Source organism: Diorhabda carinulata, chromosome 12 (assembly GCF_026250575.1).
Source record: "Diorhabda carinulata isolate Delta chromosome 12, icDioCari1.1, whole genome shotgun sequence".
Taxonomy (NCBI): Eukaryota; Metazoa; Arthropoda; class Insecta; order Coleoptera; family Chrysomelidae; genus Diorhabda; species Diorhabda carinulata.
The window spans coordinates 4,277,916-4,299,209 of NC_079471.1; the positions used below are offsets into that span (position 1 = coordinate 4,277,916).

Below are 21,294 nucleotides of genomic sequence, written 5' to 3' on the forward strand. Positions count from 1 at the left end.
TGACCTTTGAACCTTGCGACAATCCAATTATACATGAATTTTGAAAATAGTTTTGGGATGCCAAAAATACAAGGTATTACGTGGTAATAAACTGGGTATGTCGATTTTCCGAGATAGTTACCTAATTTGGCCTAAAACGACTGGACTAAAGTGTATTATAAAAATATAACTGAATCGATTCATTCAAAATTAATGGTAACAATTGAAGATACTTTATTTTATTTGGAAGTATATTTATTAACTAACGAGTTTCTAGCTTGTTATTTTGGTTCAGTCTCAAGAACAAAGTGAAATATATTCTTTGTAACTCGTTATAGAAACTCTATCAATATTTCAGATGTACATGTTAAGGTTATGTATCTCTTGTATCGATAAGTTGAAACTTATTACCCTATTTATGAGTTTTTCACGTACAAAACGTGTTTTATACTTCAACGAAAAAATTTTCACTCCTTTTGTAGTTGCTATACGCAAAATTACTCTTACTAGGTATGTAGAATAGAATAGAATAGAATATTTCGATTTGGAACCACTAGTTTACAAGTATAATTTGGTGCTAGTTCATTTTGTAGAACCATATCGTTGACACATTTATTTCCTTCTGCAATACTTAAGATTTGGCAGATTATATTGTGTTAATCCACTTAGTGGAGCTAGTTGGTTATCATAATTTCTATTATTTGCAATTCCACACATATATTTCATAATTCTCTAAATATAACACGTACTTATATCAATTTTTCTATTTAAACAAATCTTTTTGCAGTTCCGCTTTTTTTCTCTCTTTCTAAGTGCTTTTCCTGGCAGTAAATATCCTGATTCCGAGTCAGGTCCTTGTCCCTATCAACACCCCACCAAGTGACAACATAAACAAAAGAGAACCTTCCTCTATTGCCTTTGTTACAAAGAAAAAGATCCTTATCTGGTCATCGACGACGCTACGTTGCTAAATTCATGAGGCGTACTTGTAGGGCGCGGATGTAGGAATATGATATTTATATAAATACGATTTTGTAGTATTATACGATTGTTTTGAATCAATATCAATTATGATCATAGTCAGTTTTTTCGCAGATTTCACGAAAATACATAAATACATAAATTGAATCCTTTAAAGTTTATTTTCCAGGAAATTATTCACCTAAAGGGCTGCAATTCTGTGAAATAACACTGAACGCAAATCCAGGCTATGGGATCAGAAACAAACCGTACATAAAAAGACTTTTAGCTCAATTCTGATTCGCCAGACCTGTTCTTTATTATCCCAATTTTGAGTTCTTTTGATGTGGGTACCTGGAACCAAAGTCGCAAATATTGGAAGCTATAATGACAAATGGAAATTAGAGTAGATCAATTTCACTCCAAGCTATTGGAAATAACATTGTAAACTAGTAATTAGATAATCTCGTGAAACAGAACATTCATTTTCAATTAAGTTCGATTAATTTAGTCTTTCCGATGCTTGTAAACGAATTTATCTTCTATAAATGGCACAAATGACATAGCACACATTAATATATTCTTTCCAGAATCAAATTTTGCATCACAAATAAATGCCTCCTTTGGAGAAGCAGTACAATCAGAAGATTATTCCCCAGGTGTGCGTAGATTTTAGATTTACATCATCATCTTTATATAAAACACTCTTCCAGTTACTATCTTTGATATTTAGTGAGTATCAAGCCTTTGACTAATCAATTTGATTTTTTTTATGGTGGAGAGCATTGCTAGGAGGGTGTCGTTTGAGATTGGGATACGGTCCCGAAAATTCTGACCGATGGCGAGGAGTTTTTGAACTTAGTCCACCAACTGACACCGGAAACAAAATAACAATCTCGTCAGTGGACACTCCTAAGCTTGCCGAAGTCGCCCGTGTAACAACCGATCTCATCAAACTCCCTTATGGCCCAGACTTGACTCTCAGTGACTATTCTTAAGCTATCTTCGCAGCGCGGCGACAAATTTCCACGACTAAGACATATAAAAGATGGTACACCGCAGAAATGCATTGATGTAAACGACGATTATATCGAAAAATAGAGTGAAGTCGAAGTTTTCTCAAAAATGTTTTAATCAATACCAATAAACATGTTTTTTATTGTGAAAAGTCGTTGGGAAACTAATTTAATGGACATAAGCATCGTATATGAAATAGATTAAGTTGTAGCATTCACTCTATTTGTCAAAGATATCTCCTTTGAACTTCCACCTAATTGTTCCAGCTTGATTAATTAGGAAATCCGCTGGAACGAGGGTTTTGGAAGTATATTGAATAATAATATCTCATTCAAATTATTAAATTGTATTTTTTCATAGGACTAGAAAACTTATTGAACAATCAGGTATATCGGGTAGTAAAAATAGAATAAATATATGTTTCTACTACTCGCAAGATGATACTTTTATTCCAGTCTCGAGTAGCAAAACCAAATATATTACAGTTTCATACAAAAATAGATACTTCAGCAATGACAAAAAGTTTGTGTAAGTTGGAAAACGTTTATTTTCTAAATTTCCCATTTCAGCAAGAAAATTCCGTATATATATGCAAGTTTTACTATGTTAGGGAATAATAGATTGTTGTCTGGATCCCAAGCCTTGTATAAACGTGAAATTTCTTGGCATTCCAACCAGCGACAGCGGTGTCGTTAACAGTCTCTGTTTCAGTCACGTAAGAATTGGTTTATATGGTGATAATTTTAATTTAAAATACTTGTATGTATTCTGATTTGGGCGAAATATGTAAATTATGATAAGAGTATAATTAATATAATCGAAAACAAATGAGTTCAGTTGTAATTAATACGTAGTGTGATTTAAAAATTAAAAGACTTCTTTAATTAACAGGTTTTCCTAGAAAATCGACTCACTTCAAATTTTAGGTTAAAAATGGTTTTCATCGATATAGACCGTGAAACTGGTCCTGTTAACAAAATCCAGAAGTTTGGCGAACGCGCCTATATATTTCTTATCTAAATTATTGTTTTGTAATGTATTGTTTGTACAAGTTATTTACATTATATGGCAATTTCTGAAAAGTTCTTTTTTTTGTTTACGATATACCAGAATCCGAATTATCTAGACAGCCGTTGGATATAAATAAGCGATGGCTCAGTGAATAATTTGATGTTGTACTGAACAGGACCAGGATAAAAAAAAACGGAAAATTTGAGAATTTATATAAGTGTTCCCAAATGAAAATTAATAAATACAATTTTGAAACAATATCTATCTTTAACTATCTAGGAATAACGTTGGGACAAACAACCAGAGACAAGATAAAGGAAAGGATATAAAAAGAATGTGGAATAAACAAAATATTAAAAAGCAAAAACATAACTAAACAAAACAAAATAAAAATGTACAAAACCCTGATAAGACCAGTAATCACGTACGCGATGGAAACAACAGTAATCAACAAAAAGAAGAACTTAGAAGAGAGGAGAGAAAGATAATGAGAATTATAACAGGCCCAAGCAAAGAAAAACGAGAAGGAGATGGTGTTAGAGTTAGATACATTAAAGTACACAGTCTCAACTGGGCTAGGCATATAATGAGAAGAAAACCAATTGAAATAAGGGAAGAGACGGGCCGAGAAAGACTTGGAGAAACGAAATAGAGGAGAAGAAACCGAAAGAAATAGAAAATAATGACAAAAGCAGCTAAGACAAACGATGAACTATAAAGAAAACAAAAATAGAAAATGAAAAGGATTGAAAGAGTTGATAATGATAATGATGCCAGTGTTTAGTAATAAGTTAGTGCATAGTTAAGTGTATCGTTAAGTGTTAGTAAAGAGTTTAGTGGATAGTGAACAGCTTAGTGTATTCGTGTTAGTGTATAAATACTTAATAATTTGTAATAAATTCACCGCTCCGTTTAAAAAATAAATAGGAAAAAAAATAATACAATAATTCACACAGGATGTATAACAATAGAAAAATGTTATGAAATATCGTCAAATTGCTTTAAGATTATTCATGTTAGAGGTTAACGCTTCAAAAATATTCGTTTTATGTATTTGAGGCTAATACAACAACCATTAATTCAATTAAAAGCACTAAACTAGAAATAAGAAGTTAACAAAATGACATAAATGTATGGCCGCATACATAACTCACTCAGAGTTATTTTCTATTCTATTTAGGTTCTCCTCTACTTTATCTTAACCACTTTGATTACGGCCTTCCTTTACATCTTTGATTGCATTGTAGCATGGATAAGGACACTATGTTTTCGTTTGCTTCCCACAATTGCCACAGTCATTCTATTTTTTGTGGTTTTATCCTCTCAACTATATCTTATCCTTGAAGTTAATATACTGTTTGTATTCATTTTAATCGTTTTCATTGTTTCTGCGCCATATCGAACATTGTTTTGTATATATATTCATTCACTTCTTAGTTTTATCACTCTCTTCAGCATCTTTTTTAATTTTTCATACTTGATGTTAATCACTATAATTTTGATAATGAAATTTCCGTACAATTCTTGTAATTTTTACTTATTTTAATTTTATTCTGGTAATATTTTTTGTTTGATTGAATATTTGAATTGACTTGATTTGATTTCTTGGTCAATTCGGAAAATATTATGAATTAATCTTGTAGATTTGGGCTTTTTTGTGATAATTTGGAAATAATCTTCTGAAGTTACAGAACATCACATTTCATTAAAAAATTATCGGTTATTTGGAAAGACTTTTTCTAACAATGTAAAGATTCTACACATTGTACTAAAACAGTGGCGATGGTCTACGAGTCGTTGTTCGAAGATTTTATCTATGAGAAAATGATTTTAGTCGTTCGACATTTGTCTATGGTTTTTTGAACCCCAAAAATTATATTTAATGACTGTCTACTATCAATTCTCGTGCGCAGCGTAATTAATAGGTTACTGAGGTTTGCGGTTTTCATATTTTTAGATAATTCATCGCACAAAAAAGTAAATTTGAAATTTCCACCAAAAATTGAATGCGACTTTCGGAAACTGCGATCTATATCTCGTTCTGGATCAGAATCAGCCGATAGGTGATCCACCTGAGATAGAGCTATAGTTTTCGAAAATTTTTAATATGTTCGTGATAAGGGAATATGAAAAATACTTGGTATCAGTGATTCTAATATTTGGCGGAATCCCATATTTTCAAAATTTTGGCGGAAGCGCATATTTTATGTTAAAAATATTTTATTATTCTCTGACAACTTAGAGTATGTGCTAGGAGATTGTCTTCTATCAAAACAAACCAAACAAACAAATTTATCGTTGAAGATTGTCTTTTATAAAGTAAATTAATTGAAAAAGCTCATTTTGGTAGAAAATCTTTCTGGATCCATAATTAAATATGAATATTTTGGAAGGAGTTCACTTTGAAATCGATACGAGGTTTTTGATGACTGATGTATATTCCTCCCAAAGTAACAAAAGATATCATAACATCTATGAGTTGTATTCTTAAAAAGCTCTATTGGAGCTCTTCAAAATTCGAAGCTAATATACTTTAAGATTATTTAGATTGAGTAAAGGTCTTTAAGACAAAACCAATTATTAAAACAGTCATCCCGTGGTTGAAATTGGAATGAAAAGACAAAAAATCGAGTCAGTTTATTTTCTAGACTAAAATAACTTGAGGATGTGATGTAGGGAATTTTTATATTCATCAATAGATAGTCTTGTTCGAATTTTAGTTACCCTTCTCATACTTTTTTCAAGAGCATTGACCTTACGTATATAATTTATTCCACTTACCTTTTTTCATGACGAACACGCAAGGGTGATCGAAAAGAAAATCTCTAAAGGAGTTGCACTCCGGGTCCACGTGAGGCTCTCGACAAAGACACGTGGGCTTGAAGAACGGAAATGCCTGAAGAGTGCGAAGGGCTGCTTGGCATTTCGTTACGGTTACGGTCGAACATGCAACTGTAACAAAAAATAGGAAAAAATTATATACGAGGAAAAATATATAAATAAATGATTTATTGCCTAATATGCAGAGTGAGTTTTATGTACGGAACGCGTCATTTATCTTGGAAACGGCAGGTATTATGGTGGTATTTAAGTTGTTGTCAGATCTTTCCTTTTTCCGGAAAAATAAGGAATTTTGTTATTTTAAATGGATCACCCTATATATTTTTCACTTTTCGAAGTCCACTTAAGAAATACTCATTATTTTTCATTTGATGTTTCCTATACCTAAATACCATAATTTCGGAGTTACATTTGCGTTATTTCCGCTGAAGTTAAAATAATAATAACAAATTTGACGTTTCAATAAATTATTATTGTTGAGTTTTATTGAAAGTCACAATGGATCGTTTTTCTGAAAAAGAACGAATTGATATTTCAATAATATTAGGTGTATAAGTCAACCAGAAACGTATAATAGCTTTAATGATTTATATCCTAACCGAAATCCTATAACAAGATCTACTGTCAATAAATTAGTAAAAAAGTTTAACGAAAATGGTTTAGTAAGTAAGATTTATCCAAATCAGGGCACAGAAAACTGCATCAAGTGAAAACAAATCCTTAGATGTTTGTGTCCTGTTAGAAGACGATCCACACTTGAGTACTAGACAAATATCCATGAAACTTGATATTTCGCAAACATCCGTAATGAAAATGATAATGAATTCCATCCATGCAAAGTAACGTTGGTTTAAAAGTTGTCAGATGACGATTTGGATAGACGTGAAGAGTTTGCAAACCTAATGATGGGAAAATGTTACAATCAAAACGATCCAAATGTTTTAAGTAATGTTATGTTTTGCGATGAGGTCACTTTTTGTATTAATGACATAAATGTAGATACTGGTCACGTACCAATCCTCGTTGGATGCATGAATCTCATACTCAATACCCCTAAAAACTGAATATATGGGCTGGAATAATAGGCAACAAAATAATTGGTCCTTTTTTCATTTAGGGTAACTTAAATGGTCCGGAGTATTTAGATTCATTGGAAAAAAGTATTATAACTGAATTGTCTCGGATATTTCCAAAACCAAGTAAATATTTTTAATTACATTTGAAAAAAACTTCATTTTTAGAAATTTCCAGACAATAACAGTATCCCAAATGACAACAAGATGGTGCCTCACCTCAGTATGCAAGTGTGGTGAGGTAATACCCAGAAGATGAATTGGAAGGCGTGGTTTTATCGAATGGCCCCCGACATTACCATAAATGAATCCTTCAGACTATTTCGTATGGGTCAAAACCTACCAATATTCAGGAATTAAAAGATAGGATTACAACAGAGATAAGAAGAATTGCAAAGTTTTAAAAATCGCATGGCTTGTTGTATCGGAGTAAATGGACAACATTTTGAGCATCTGCTATAATTCCCTTCACTGTATGTTTTCTAGAATTCGTAATTTTTGTACTATGCACGTTATTTCAAAGTTACTATTAGTGCTTCGTATAGAAACAACAAGTTTACTTGTATCAACAGTATCAGTGGTCTCGTCCAGGGGCCGGAAGCGGCCCGCGGGCCGTATCTTTGACATGACTGATCTAATTGGTGCAAGTTGTTGTTATTCGATTTCACTGCTGTTAACTAATGAATTTCTTGATTTCTGATCATCTTAGTAATATTTTTTTTTCTTTTTGGTACTATTAGGAATAAAATCATTAAAGCTTCACGTAATGATAATGATATGTTAATGGTTTAGTCTTTGTTCCAATAATTTATTCATCAAATTTTGTAATAGTTTCCATCTGCTTCTATCTGCGTTAAGGCTATCTCCCCTTTAAAAATTAGTCCATATTTTATCTAGACGAAAACCCCTGAAATTGTGCGCTAATAGCCAAAAGCGGGTGAAGACTGATTCGTTTGGCATTTCGCAAGGTTCACGGACGTACATGTAAATAGAACAGACATTTGCTTCCGTGAAGGATAGTAACATATATCACGAAATGGGCTTTAGCTATTCCCGATTTTTACAAACCATTTCATTTGATAAAGAACAACCGCACCGGATAAATTTGGAATTTGTAATGCCAGATTTGTTTTATCACAGATTAATCACAGTAAAAGAAATGGGCTTAATACGATAGAGTGATAATTAAATTTTTCTGAAATTTAATCTGTATTCTGATTCGTAGTGCAGTAGTAGTAGAAAATTAATTAAATTAATGTTCTGGAAATGAGCTACTGGGCAAGAATCTACAAAAACAGAAATGAATTAGAATTGGAGTAGGTAAGTTTAGCTTTGCACTAACAGAAGAAGTTTTCGGCGATTTACTTTGGTTCCTCGCAGAAACGACAAATGCTGATACTATCTTCAGATAGTAATTCACCGGACAGATCTAGTGAGTATGTAACTCACTGAAAAAAGGAATCTCTTCGATTGTTTTAGACCTGAGAAATTACTCCAAGTTTATATAGGAAGCAAACTAGCTTAGACACCATCAATAACAAATGGATTAAAGTATAGGCTTGTTTCAACCATGAGAAATTTGGTTTCTTGTTTAATTACAGATAAAGGAATCATATTGAGGGTGAATTAGGTTTTATTGACTTTTCTAATATTCAAATTTTCTGTCTCAAAAACCAGCGATTCTTCTTGAATTGATCAGAATGTTTATGTGCCTTTGGAAGTCGTTTTCCAATTATCATCAAATATATTTCATTGAAATCTTTGTTCCATCATCTGCGATAGTGCTAAACTTCATTGAGAAAAGTTCTGACTGCTTTTATTCTCAGTGACTGGCGTTATAAGAATAGATACTAGCTTCACTTGTTGGTCTAGATTTGGCTGTTACTTGTCTTGGTTTTGGCATGAGTTCTGATTGAAATGAAGAGTTTTAACAAAATAATGGAAATCATAGTAGTATTAGATAGCCTTACGCAATCTCTGCAACATATGTTTCAAGTTTGAAGACGCCACGTTGTTTGGTATTTGTTTGGCAGCCTTCAATAGTGAACGTTTTCAATGAATTTGTAAACGAGGAAAAAATTGGTCATAGTTATGTGATAGAAAACTTTTATTTGAAAGGCCTTAGCCCAACCAATATAAAAACTGAACTAGATTCTACTCTGGGTGGGACTACTCCTCCGTTATCAACAGTAAAATATTGGATAGCAGATTTTAACCGAGGCCGTACTAGTATTGCAGTGGTCGGTCAAATGAGGTGACGACTCCAGAAAGGAAAAATTATCAACAGCGAGTATTATGTCATGTTTGAGCGAAAAAATCAAACAAAAACGGCCACGTTTGGCTAAGAAGAGAATGTTGTTTCATCAAGACAGTGCACCTGTTCAAAAATCCGTTATTGCAATGGCAAAAATTAATGAATTAAAATTTGAATTACTACATCATGCACCTTATTCACTAGATTTAGCTCCCTGGCATTATTTTCTATTAACAGTTCGGTTCGGTGGTCATTGTTTTTTCTTTGTTGTGCCAGGTATATCTGGGACCATCCTCGTAGTCATACAAACATTTTATTCCTTCCGGGGAAAAGAAGGATCCTACTCAGAATGACATCTCTGAAGGATGATAATATATTTAAAATAGATTTATTGTTATTTATTGTTCACTCCGTCCATATATTATCGGCTTACCTACCAGCTATTTATTTTCAATCAGATATTTAATTCGATCTACAGAGTTCGTTCGAACATATTTTAACTTTCAGAAGGAAAGGATTTATAGTGATCCAGAAAACCGTTATTTTCCAAGTAATGTACATGTATAATGCGAAGAGCTTGAGGCCCTGTTTTTGAGCTTTTTCAGATGTCGTAGGAGCTCTTCGGGGATTTGTAAAATTCAAGTGGAATGCATGGTCCGGGATTATTTTAATTTATTTCAGTTTTGAGTTTCTAACTTTGTGTAGGGATTCTGTACTTAATGGGAAGCCACATATTTGATCTTTCATTCATAAATATTACTTCGCGTGAATAGTTGTACCACAAAATTATTCTGGAAATAATGTTTTGACTGGAACAACAAATGAATTATTCAAAAGATTTTATTGATGTTTTTTTTATGCAAGACAATTCTCATCATATCCAGGTAACAGGTTTGTTCGATTCGAAAATTAACTATTTCGGGAAAGTGTTTGCTTATTTTTTTCTGCTTTTGGAGAATATTATCTAGTAATATGTTTCTGTAAATTACGAGCGTATTCAATTTTCTCTTGTCGATGGTTGATATTATTTAAGCTTAAATGGAAGATTTATAAGATATTAGCCAGAGAAAATAAGAAGCGGCTTTACATATTTTAGATATATTTTAATAGAAAAACAAACTGAATATACAGTTTCCATTAATAAAAATATGAATATCTGTGTCACTTTATCTGTTTGATAATGAAAAATATTTTTCTCGAAGCGGTCATGGAGAAGATTTCAAATTTTCAAAGTTCATTGGAGTTTGATATTTTTGATATTTAAAAGAAAAACACCGATACATAATTCAGATAAATAACAAACTGTGAATATATGTATTCTAGAGAAATCTTTGAATTTTTTCACTTTAAACGCTTTAGACTTTTAATATATTTTTCAGGATAAGTGATCTTAGTTTTAGGTCGCTTGTAATTAGAAAAATTAATTTATGAGAGAAGTAGAGATATTATTTCTCGTTCCTTTTTACCATATATTAGTTATATTTATTGCAGTTAATTTCTCAAATTTTTCTATCTCTGCTATGGTTTAACTTTTACGTTTTCACGAATATCTGTTTCCACGTATTGCACTCATTCCAGTCTTTTTGCTGTAACAAAACTTGTTATATTCGGTCTGCAATCTATACTTGTCTTGTTCTTTATTGGTTCTTCTTTCACACCCTTCTTCTGTGTCAATTTCGCAATATATCTTCCTAAAAATGTCTTTTTCCTATCGTTTTATCTGTAGTTAATTTGATTTCCTACCCACGTTTTATAAGTATCAGTCACCGTGGCTCTGATTAATGTATTATTCAATCTTGAATCAAATTTTTTAGAGAGCATCATCCTTCAGTATTCTAGTTTATATACTATACTTTCTGTTTCTTCATACGTTCTATTAATTTTTTGTACTAACTCTAAAGCTTCCTCTTCTAACCAAATTGCTTAAAGAGTCATTTGTAAATGCGGGATATTGATTATAATTATTGAAAATGCTTTTCTTTGTCGCTATTCTTATTATTTTCTGTATACCAAGGATCGATTTGTCTAAGACTTAAATTGATCCTAAATTTTTTGGTAGTTTGAACTCTCTACGCTATTTTGATTTTTGTCCATTTTCGCACTATAATATTATAAGCTTGCCTCAATTGAATTTATTGTAATTTAAAAATAAAATCCAGTCTCATATTCTGCAAACTTATCCGTGTGTATAATTCTCAAATTCCTCCATTTAATACTTTCGACTTGACCTTCACTTCCATTCAATAGCTTTTGAAAGTATGAAAAATCGTGATTTCAAATCGGTATCGAGTCAACTATAGTAATAATATAGATACTAATAGCTATACGAGTAATTTTTTATCGTTTTCAGTTGATCAAACAAAATTCGCAAATTTTGTAACTTTGAGGTATATATTTCGAGTCGTAACTTCTCGATTTATAACTCCATCGCTGGATTTACCTTTCTGTTTGGTGGAAAACCAAGTTAACATCTTTAATTATGCGTATTTTGAGATGCATCAAGAGTTTTAAAGTCTTTTAAACGAATTTCACGTTGGAAAGTTAAGACAAAAACAAATATTAAAATGAGAATTAAATTATTTGAATAAAATATTTTATGGAATAAGCTTTAGATAGATTTAGGCAATATTATTTCTATTTTGAGATTATTCTGATAACAGATAAGTTCAATTACTATTCTTTAGTTATTATTAAAAAAGAGAGAACCAGTGAACGTTGTCATTTCGAAAACCATGAAGAGTTCTTCACTCTTCAATAATGCATCAACTCCACTTAGTTTGAGGGCTGTTACTAATTTTTGAGATATGGCGATGTCAAATCTGACATCGCCATTTTACAGTTTTTATACAGCAGCTAAAAGTTATTAATTCTTATTTAGTTAGGAATTAGTTAGCCAGAAAATTTCTGCCCCATCTGGTTTTAGGAATACGTAGGTAACTTCGTATGAGCAATAACAAAATAATAAAAAATGACAAATTTTATGCCTTCTTTAGTTTTTTTTTTCGTTAGTTTTTCTCATTTTAGATCAACAATAATCTCTTAACTTATTTTTATCCTAAAATCCTTGATGAAGTTCGGAAAAAGTCTTGAAAACATGATAAAGACGTCGCCCTGTTAGGAAAACATTCATCTATGGAAAAAATCAATCTCCAGATATTCACATGTGTTGAAAAGTTTTTATTAAGTCCGTCACAACATATACATAATTTTTATACAAGGGGAACCAACAAATTTTGTCGATATTTTTAGAAAATACCGAATCGCATCACTATTTTTATTTAGTGCTTTCACAAAGTTTTTCATAAGTTCCAGTTTAATGTAAAAGGGAAGAGAATAATGTTTTTTTTTGGATTTGTCGAGGCCTTATATTTCTAGCAAGCCATTCATCTTCCACAGACACGAGTATTTGGTAAATATAATTTGTGAACCCAATAACAAACAATTTTTTCGTATTTATTTACACTATTTTTATTCGAGGGATGCATTAATAAATAGTGACTCTTACGTTCTTAATTTATTACACATATATCTATATTATTTATAATAATTCACTTATAAATATCACTAATTCGTTCTAGTCACTACAACTAACTGTGCTCACACAACTCCTTTTATATATCCTAAATAGAATTCTACAAACTTCTAGAACAAGAAAACATAACAAATGAATAAAGAAACTTTCCTAGGAATTATTTAAAAGAAATACTATAAATAAACCGTCTGCTATATTGAAAAGTTCTAAAAAGAAACATCAAAGGCACATCCGACAGTTATAAAAATATTAGGCACCGTGTAAATTTGCCGAATTTTAAAATTCCGTTGAAGCTGGGCAGGATCCATTTCACAAACACGGGAATTATTATTTTATGGATATACACATTGATTAATTGATTCCTCATAATTTACTGAATCTATTTGATACATTGCTTCTAAAACTCCCAGAATATCAACATTATTCTTTTCGGAAAAAATCCGAGTGAACGTTTTCAAACTGTCACACGCATAATTTTTCAAAAATTTGAGAGTGTGATTGTTGATTACAATTTCTTTTAGATGTAGCATCAACTAAATCTATTGATTTGTATCCTGTAATGATCAGTAATCATAAAAACGCCCCTATTACATCATTTTATGTGGAAAAAAGTTTTTCCATTCGTACATTTTTTTATAATTAGATAAGAGGCAAAAACATTTAGTGGTTTAATGTTTTCACGACTAACGACAATTTGCTTTATGCAATATCATAAAAAATATAATGAATGCATGTTTAGGTTGAGTTTAGTACTTACATATAAAAAATTAGAATAATTTCTTAGCATATTTTGTGTTTTTTTCTATTTACATATTTGGATTTCCTTACTTATGTTAATAGAGATTTCTGGGAACCAGTTCCGATTCTGATGCATTTTCATTTAATTTCTCTATATTATAAGAACAAAATGGACATAAAACTACAACTTCAATTAGTATTAAATGGCTCACGTAAGTGATTACGAAGTAAAAAACATATCTACGTTTTGTAAACGAGAATGATTGCTTGTCAAAAAATATATGTAGAATCTCATATTTTATCGCCTAACATCATCATTTTCATATTTTTACGATGTCGGATCTGACAATCATATTTTTAATGACATTTGACGCGACATCGTTAAAGTTGTCCCTACAGGGCGATACTCCAAATGCAAATACAGGGTGATGTCAAATCTTTGAAATGTTTTGTTGTAGTGTGTTACTCTTATGTGCAAATAGTGACATATATGGTACAAATCTAAGTGTAAAATGACAGTTGATAAAGGAGTATTAAGGGGAATATTCTTATGAAGATCCAAGTTCTGAAGCTGCAGTTTTTTCAATTACAAATAACCTATACAAGAGTTCCCTCTCGTTATATTTTGTTGATACTACTTTAGTATAATAATTTTTAATGATCTAAACTGTATACAAACTCACATTTATCAGAAAACACCGCAAAGAATAAAAAGTGTCACCTTCAATGTATTTCCTTGAAATATCGATTTAGTAAGTATTGTTAGAAAACGAGCTTGAAGAAAAAGACTTATTCGATTGCGGTTAAACCAATTTTCCTGACAGAATCAAAGAAGGTGTCCAGTTTGATTTAACTCAACCAGGAATGTAAACAAGAATTTAGCTGTTCAGTTGGAGATGTTCTCTTTTTATCGGGGTGAAATTGCATTACAGAAACAGCACTAAGAATTTATTTGTTAATAGATATTGGACTGCGACATAAGTGCGAAGAATAGTATTCTCTAATAAATTATTTCAATTCTCAGCTTTGAAAGTATTTAATCAGAAAATGATTGACAGTATTGGAGTTGGCATCTTCAGAAACAAAATGAGGATCATTCTGAATTGAAAGAAGTTCAAGCAGAATTATTCACTATAAAACAAGGAAAAACTGAAGGAAAAAATGTTAAGAAAACCGACCATTAGGATAATGGAAAGGAATCTTCAAATTCAATCATTATGATTGAACATCAAATTAATAATTGATTGGAAGGTTTTTTACTACAAATGCCGAATTGGGAGTGAAACAGAGCTGAACGTTCGAAAGTTATCAGCTGGAAAGATTTATTGTCATCTTTTGAACCGTTACAATCTAATTTACATGCATAAGGCAGTATAAAATGATCTCCTTAAAGCGTTTTAAACGATTCTGACTCATAGACCAGGAGATTTGAGTGAATTTCATGATATGGAGACAATGATAACAAACTCAAATAGAATAATTGACGTTTATTTACGATAAACAAGAAGGAACTGAAAAATAAGTTATGAAGTTATTTAAAAGATTTTATTCACTTGTAGAAAGCCTTTATCTAACGATTCACGAAAGTTGAAAAAACTTTCTGAGCGTAAAATTCCTTACAAAAAGTATTTCTGAAGGAAATATAATTCTTTGGTTTGAGAAAAAAGTGGATTAAAAGCTCAAGCTGGCCTTGATTCGAAGATTACCGAGGAACATGCGTCTTCAAGACGCTTATTAAACAAAATCAAAAATTACTTAAAATAAGCTCATTCAACTAACCTAACCAATTTCAGAAGATACTTTTTTAAAGAGAATAAACAAATGAGATAGATAATGATTATACAAGGTGAAATTTTACATCCTCAAACATCAAATTCATCATTTCACTTCAGGACTTCAGTGGTGTATCTAAATTTGAAGTCTGGCCATACACTGAGTAAAGTTATCAAAATATTTGGGGTATTAGTTTTCCCTAAAGAGAAGATTGAGTTGTCGGAATGTTGCATGGTCCGGGGCTATATATACTCACAAGAAGAACTGTCGAAGGCACTGGTAATGCTATGAAGGATGAGAGTATTCTACAAGAAGAAATTTAACCACTTAATGGAGGGTGAGTTGGAGATAATCATACTGAACCTACTGTTTACTGCTAGCACTGTACCAACACTCACAATTACACTGTTTCACGAGCGTTTCGATAATCAAGTTATCGTCTTCAGAGATCGAAAGTAGTTCAACTGCAATGTCATTGTGGGGAGGTGTAGTGGTAGTTGTGATCAGTAAATTCAGTAGCTAAGACGATATCAGATTGAAAAAACTTCTGAACTTATATATATAATACCAAGGAATGTTGGCGTTGTGTGAATCGATTCCGTAAACGCAAATTCCAATGCCTAGACTAGTCAATGTTTGCTGAAAATTTTAGCTCCACCTCTTACTAATTCCTTTGGTGATATGTGGATTTCGAAGCGACATGGATGGAAACCTTCGTCGATAGCCGAAAGATACACAAGAAAAAATCTTATTAGCATTTTATTTTTCATAGGATAATGAACAGAGAGGGTCTTATTGCATCGACGTTCCATTTTACAGTTTTATATATGCATGAATCTTCAATTTTCCGCCTCAAATGAGGTGCAAAAGATGCGTAGCTTTGACAAAGATATGATATCACTCAATAAGTCGTATGACTGACACACAGATGGAGTCATTGCCATTGTCAAATCCATATGACGTTTTTGAAGTACCAACTTCCAAGAAACTATGTTTGAAATTTTATGACATTTCGATAAGTCAGAAAAAAATGACAGCCATTTAAGTGAAGCTAATTTTGTTATTTCCAAAATAATAGATTCAAAACAATTTCATGCCCAATTTATCATTGCTTTTTGATGAAAAAAATACTGTAAAAACTCAGCAATGGCCTCAAAAGTGTTGTACGGCCTCAAGAAAAAGAGCCATTTATTAATGGTTTGCTAAATTTGACCGTGGTCATGCAGATACTGATGATGGTGAATATTCTGATCGTCCAATTGAGGTGGTTACTCCAGAAAATCGTAAATTGAAATTGTGTGACATAACTGAGACAGTAAATATATCAGAAGATGTTATTTACAATTATGCTTGAACATTTCATCCTGATAAGGTTTTTTTCGTTGTGTGGTTACAGTCGATCAAAAACAATAACGTGTTGAAGAGTCAGAGCAGTGTTTGACCGTGTAACCACGTGATAAATCAGATTTTTTTGCATCGATACGTCACAATGGATGAAGCATGGATCCATCACTTCATTCCAGAATCAAAACGATCATCATATGTGTGGACTGAAGTCAGTCAACCACGTCTAAAGCGTCCAAAAGCAAAATAGTCAGCTGAGAAAGTTATGGCTCTAGTATTTTGAGATAACCATGGAATTTTGTTCATCGACTATATCCAAAAGGGAGAGACGATGAATAGTAAATACTACATAAAGTTGTTGGAATGGTTTGAATCCAAAAATCAAGGACAAACGGCCTCATATGTCGAAGAAGAAACCATTGTTTCACCAAGACAACGCACCGATTCACAAGTTGATGGTAACGATGGTTAAATTGAACGAATTACACTTCGAATTGCTTCCTCATCCACCGTATAGTCCAGATCTAGCCTCTAATGACTACTGGTTATTCGCTGGTCTCAAAAACATATTATTGAAATAATTGTACTGCTCTTGAAGGAGATCACATTGATGGATAAAATCAATTTTTGGCAAATGAGTGATGTTAAGTACGAAGAATTCTGAAAGTTTTCTGACTGGTTTTCCGTCGCTTGATATTTTATTCGTCTTGCTTTTACGTATCGTAATTGAAAAAGCACACGATAGCGTTATTAATTTGATCGATAATTCCATCTTGAGTTCTAGTGATTAAATAATAGGAAATAAAAGTTAATCGAATTCAGATTCTCGTGGCAGTAATTGCATAGAAGCGGGTCCCATTACTTGCTTCAGAAACTCCACAAGCATAAATCGTGTAACAAATAGCAGTGCATGTTTTGTTTGCAACGTACCTGATTGTATGTAAGCTAATTTAATTCCGAATGTTGGCCGAATGTATATTTTGATTATAATATTGATGTACACGTATATTTTGTTTTGATATTCATGGAACAAACCAGGAAACATCTTAAAATTACATGGCGGCAATAATATTTATCATTGTTAGCTGTAGTTATGGGAACATATGTGAAAATATAATACAGGTGGACTACTGGATTGTATTCTCCTGATTAAACTTAACCTCAATTTTTTTCATTTTTGTATTCCGATTCAATATAGCCTTCGAGTTATGAAGCCCTATTCACTAATAAAACTTTTTGAAGACTAATTGCACTAATTACACCCATGGTCAATAAATATCTAGGATTTAAATAATTATAAAATATGATTGTTATCCAGGATCAAGTTAATCACACTTATAACTATAAAAACAATGTGATTGAGGATTCGAACACTCGGTCCGACTAATGCAGAAAGTGTCAAAGTCAAAGACAATTCAACATATAACATACTGACTATTTGTACCAACATATCAGTCACCAGAAACTGGTCTTCTTAACATTTACGGGGATGGACCCAGAAGTACCTGGTCCGACCAAGGCGGTAGCTGCTTGAAACATACCACTGTAGGAGAAAGTACACAATATATATGTTTGAAATTTGAAGACGCCACGTTGTTTAGTATTTGTTTGGCAGCCATCAATAGTGAATTTGTAAACATGGTCATCGTTGTGGGATACAATAGTTTTATTTGGAAGGCCTTAGCCTAGCCATTATGGAACCTGGACTAGATTCTACTCTGGGTAAGACTGTTCCTTCGTTATCAACAGTATAATATTGGGTAGCAGAGTTTAAACGAGGCCGTACCAGCATTGTGGTGGTCGACCAAATCAGGTGACGACTCCAGATTTGTTGAAAAAATACATAAGAGGTACTGGATGATCGTCGACATAAACATAAGAACCATTAAAGTAATGGACTGAAAAGGTAGAATCGGATTCAAAGAAGACGAGGACCGTTCTATCTGCAGGCGTGGGTTAATTGTCATTAACTTTTGGCAGGTGACAGGATTGGCAGGTGACAAATATTAGACCCGACATCGTGGTGGTGGATAGAAGAGTCAATTCAGTGGTTCTCGTCGACGTAATTATATGAAACATTAATAATATTATCAACAAACACTAGGAAATCAGTCAGATAGATCAGATGTGGCACTGAGAAAATATGGAAATAGTCCCAGTCAAAAATACCTTCGCCGACATCCAGAAGGCTGTGATATTAGATATTTGACGTACAGTGCGCATGCTCATTATGTGAATCGAGTCTAATGCTTTAGATAGTCTGTATCCTGGATTCGTGAATAATACCAGCTCTTATCTAAGTAGTGCATAAGTGTATGTTTTGTATGAAATGATTTCATTCATCTTTACAGATAATGAAGTGCTAAACTATGTATGGACGTAGAAAAAAGATGAACCTCTACCCCGATCATTGTGACTACAATACAGTTTGTATGTTGATTCATTTCTTTTCCTCACATTTTTGCTTTTTCTTTCGCAATTTGCGTAGTATTGTATGAACCCATTTGATTTCTATGGCATATAAAGTATTGTTTTATTCATAGGATTGAAACTTTTTGAAGAAAAATTATGATCCTTTACCGTTATTTTAGTTTCAATTATTTGTTCTGTTAGTTTTTATTTTCGTTACCATTCTCAAAGAAGTATCTAATAAAGCATATCCCACGTAATTTTCACAGTGTAATTTATCATCTTTCTTAAGATCAGAGTTATTACAACTTTTTAGCGCTTTTGAGACAATAAACTAAAGGGAATATAATGAAATGTTCCGTTTTTATCAATACTTTTTATTGTAATAGTACGCCTTCTTATGGAATATAATTTTACTGCTAAATTCAAATCAAGTTTTGATAACACTATACAATCACAAAATTTGAAAAGAATCTTGTTCTCAATTTGTAAAAAAAAGCCTACATAGAACGACTGTTGTATAATGTACCAATTATTCATTTGCTTGCTTGACCTTAATAATACCCATTAATCACGGCATTGATTAATGAATTTATTAACCAATGCTGTCAGATTCTCTCTCGATTTAGCTGTTTTGAAACAAAAAATCGGTTTTCATAATTTAGGCATGTAAAACACTACTAAATATTTCCAAAACACTTCTATATACTTAAAAAATAATAATAAAATTGAATTTGCCAGACCAGACTCGAACCTTAGACCTGCAGTTTGAATGCTGGGAGCATTAACACTGATTTATCAGCGACATTGAATGTGTTTGTCGTTCATTTTTTTCGTACCATGGGTTTTAGAACAATTTATGATTTTAAGTATCTCTAGAAACAATATAAGTTTGACTCAAACTTGTGGACATTATTTTTTGTGTGCGTATGTTTCTTTGTTTTTGATATTTTGTATTAAATTGTTTGTTAGGAAACAAACTAAAAAAGGATATACTAGAAATTAGAGAAGTGGCTGAAGTTGCCTCATTAAAGTCAAGGAAAGTATATAATATGGCATATGAATTTTGGCAAAAGGAATTATCAATAACTATGAATAGATACGATACTCTTGCAACATTAGATATCCAATATCAGTGAAACTACTACATGTAATATTTTCAAATGAACAATAATATTTTGTATGAAGTATTTGTTAAAATAAAATGTGCGTAACAAAATTTTCCAACGAAAAAACTTCAGTAGTCGTGGATAAATTATATTATTTTACTCGCGTGTAATGAATTATTATTCTTCATTATACACTCGTGAATAGTATATAACTATTTTTGTCTGTAAAGGTCAATAAATATATCAATATAGAAACTTCAGAGTTATTAAGAAACTCTTAAATGGATTTTATTTTTGGTCAAAATATAGATTTGAATCGAAAAGTTTCTCATCAAAATTTTATAATTTGGTGATAGAGTTGGTACTGGTCTTTCTTCAGTTCCATTGTCAGAGTATTTGTTATTTATAAAAGAGGTTTCAGCTTGAGCTGGTAATAAAATTAGACTCTAGTAAATACTTACAACCCGCATTTATTCTTGGATTTTCATTAATTCAATTCAATAATGGAAAAAGAAGCATCAGCAAATATTGCTTGTATGTTGTTACTGATTCCATTAAAATCATGTGAGAGGTATGAAGAGCCGTATACTCCCAAATAAAGACTGCTACTGCAGTTTGAGTAACCGTGCTTTTAGCAAACTTTGTCGAAAAATTTGCTGTATTGAAGTTTCTATCAAGCTTATGATGTGGATATTCCATGCTGAAATATATCCTTTTTATAGAAGAAAATATAGATAATCCCAAACGTTCTAGATAAGAATAAATCATTGATAGTTTGACGTAATTCATGGTTATAAAAAATTAAAAGTATTGTCTATGTTTGTAGTTGAATACAGGATATTTTTTTACTTAAATAAGATACACGGCTTAGATTTTAACCTCCCAAGGATCGTGAATTGACTTATAACACATCATCAAAGGCATACCACTATGGTAATTGTTACAAGCATCCTTCGAAACAGTGTCAAAATGCATTGTTTCCAAGAATGAAAAATTTGCTTACTCCTAGCATTTAAGGAAAATTTTTACGAAAAGATTGGGAATCAAACTGCGGTGTATCTATCAAATCTTTGTGTGCGTCTTACAATTGGAAGTAGCATGGTTCGTATAAATTACATATTTCAATGCATTACATGTTGACAAATAGAGCTTAGTGAAGAATTCAAAGTTATGCAGTGTTTGAAGTTGTAGCTCTATACTGAGATCTTATGAAATTCTTAATAATAAAAATGAAGGCGAAGGTTACAAAGCAAA

At 31.9% G+C, this 21,294-nt stretch overlaps 1 protein-coding gene across 1 annotated transcript in view; it reads right to left on the minus strand.

Annotated features, from left to right (window-relative positions):
• LOC130900327 (uncharacterized) overlaps nt 1–21,294 on the minus strand; it is a 194,934-nt gene that overhangs the window by 71,905 nt on the left and 101,735 nt on the right. The window contains exon 4 of the mRNA XM_057810863.1: nt 5,749–5,919. Coding sequence (XP_057666846.1) covers nt 5,749–5,919 — 171 coding nt within the window. The remainder of the gene's footprint in view (nt 1–5,748; nt 5,920–21,294) is intronic.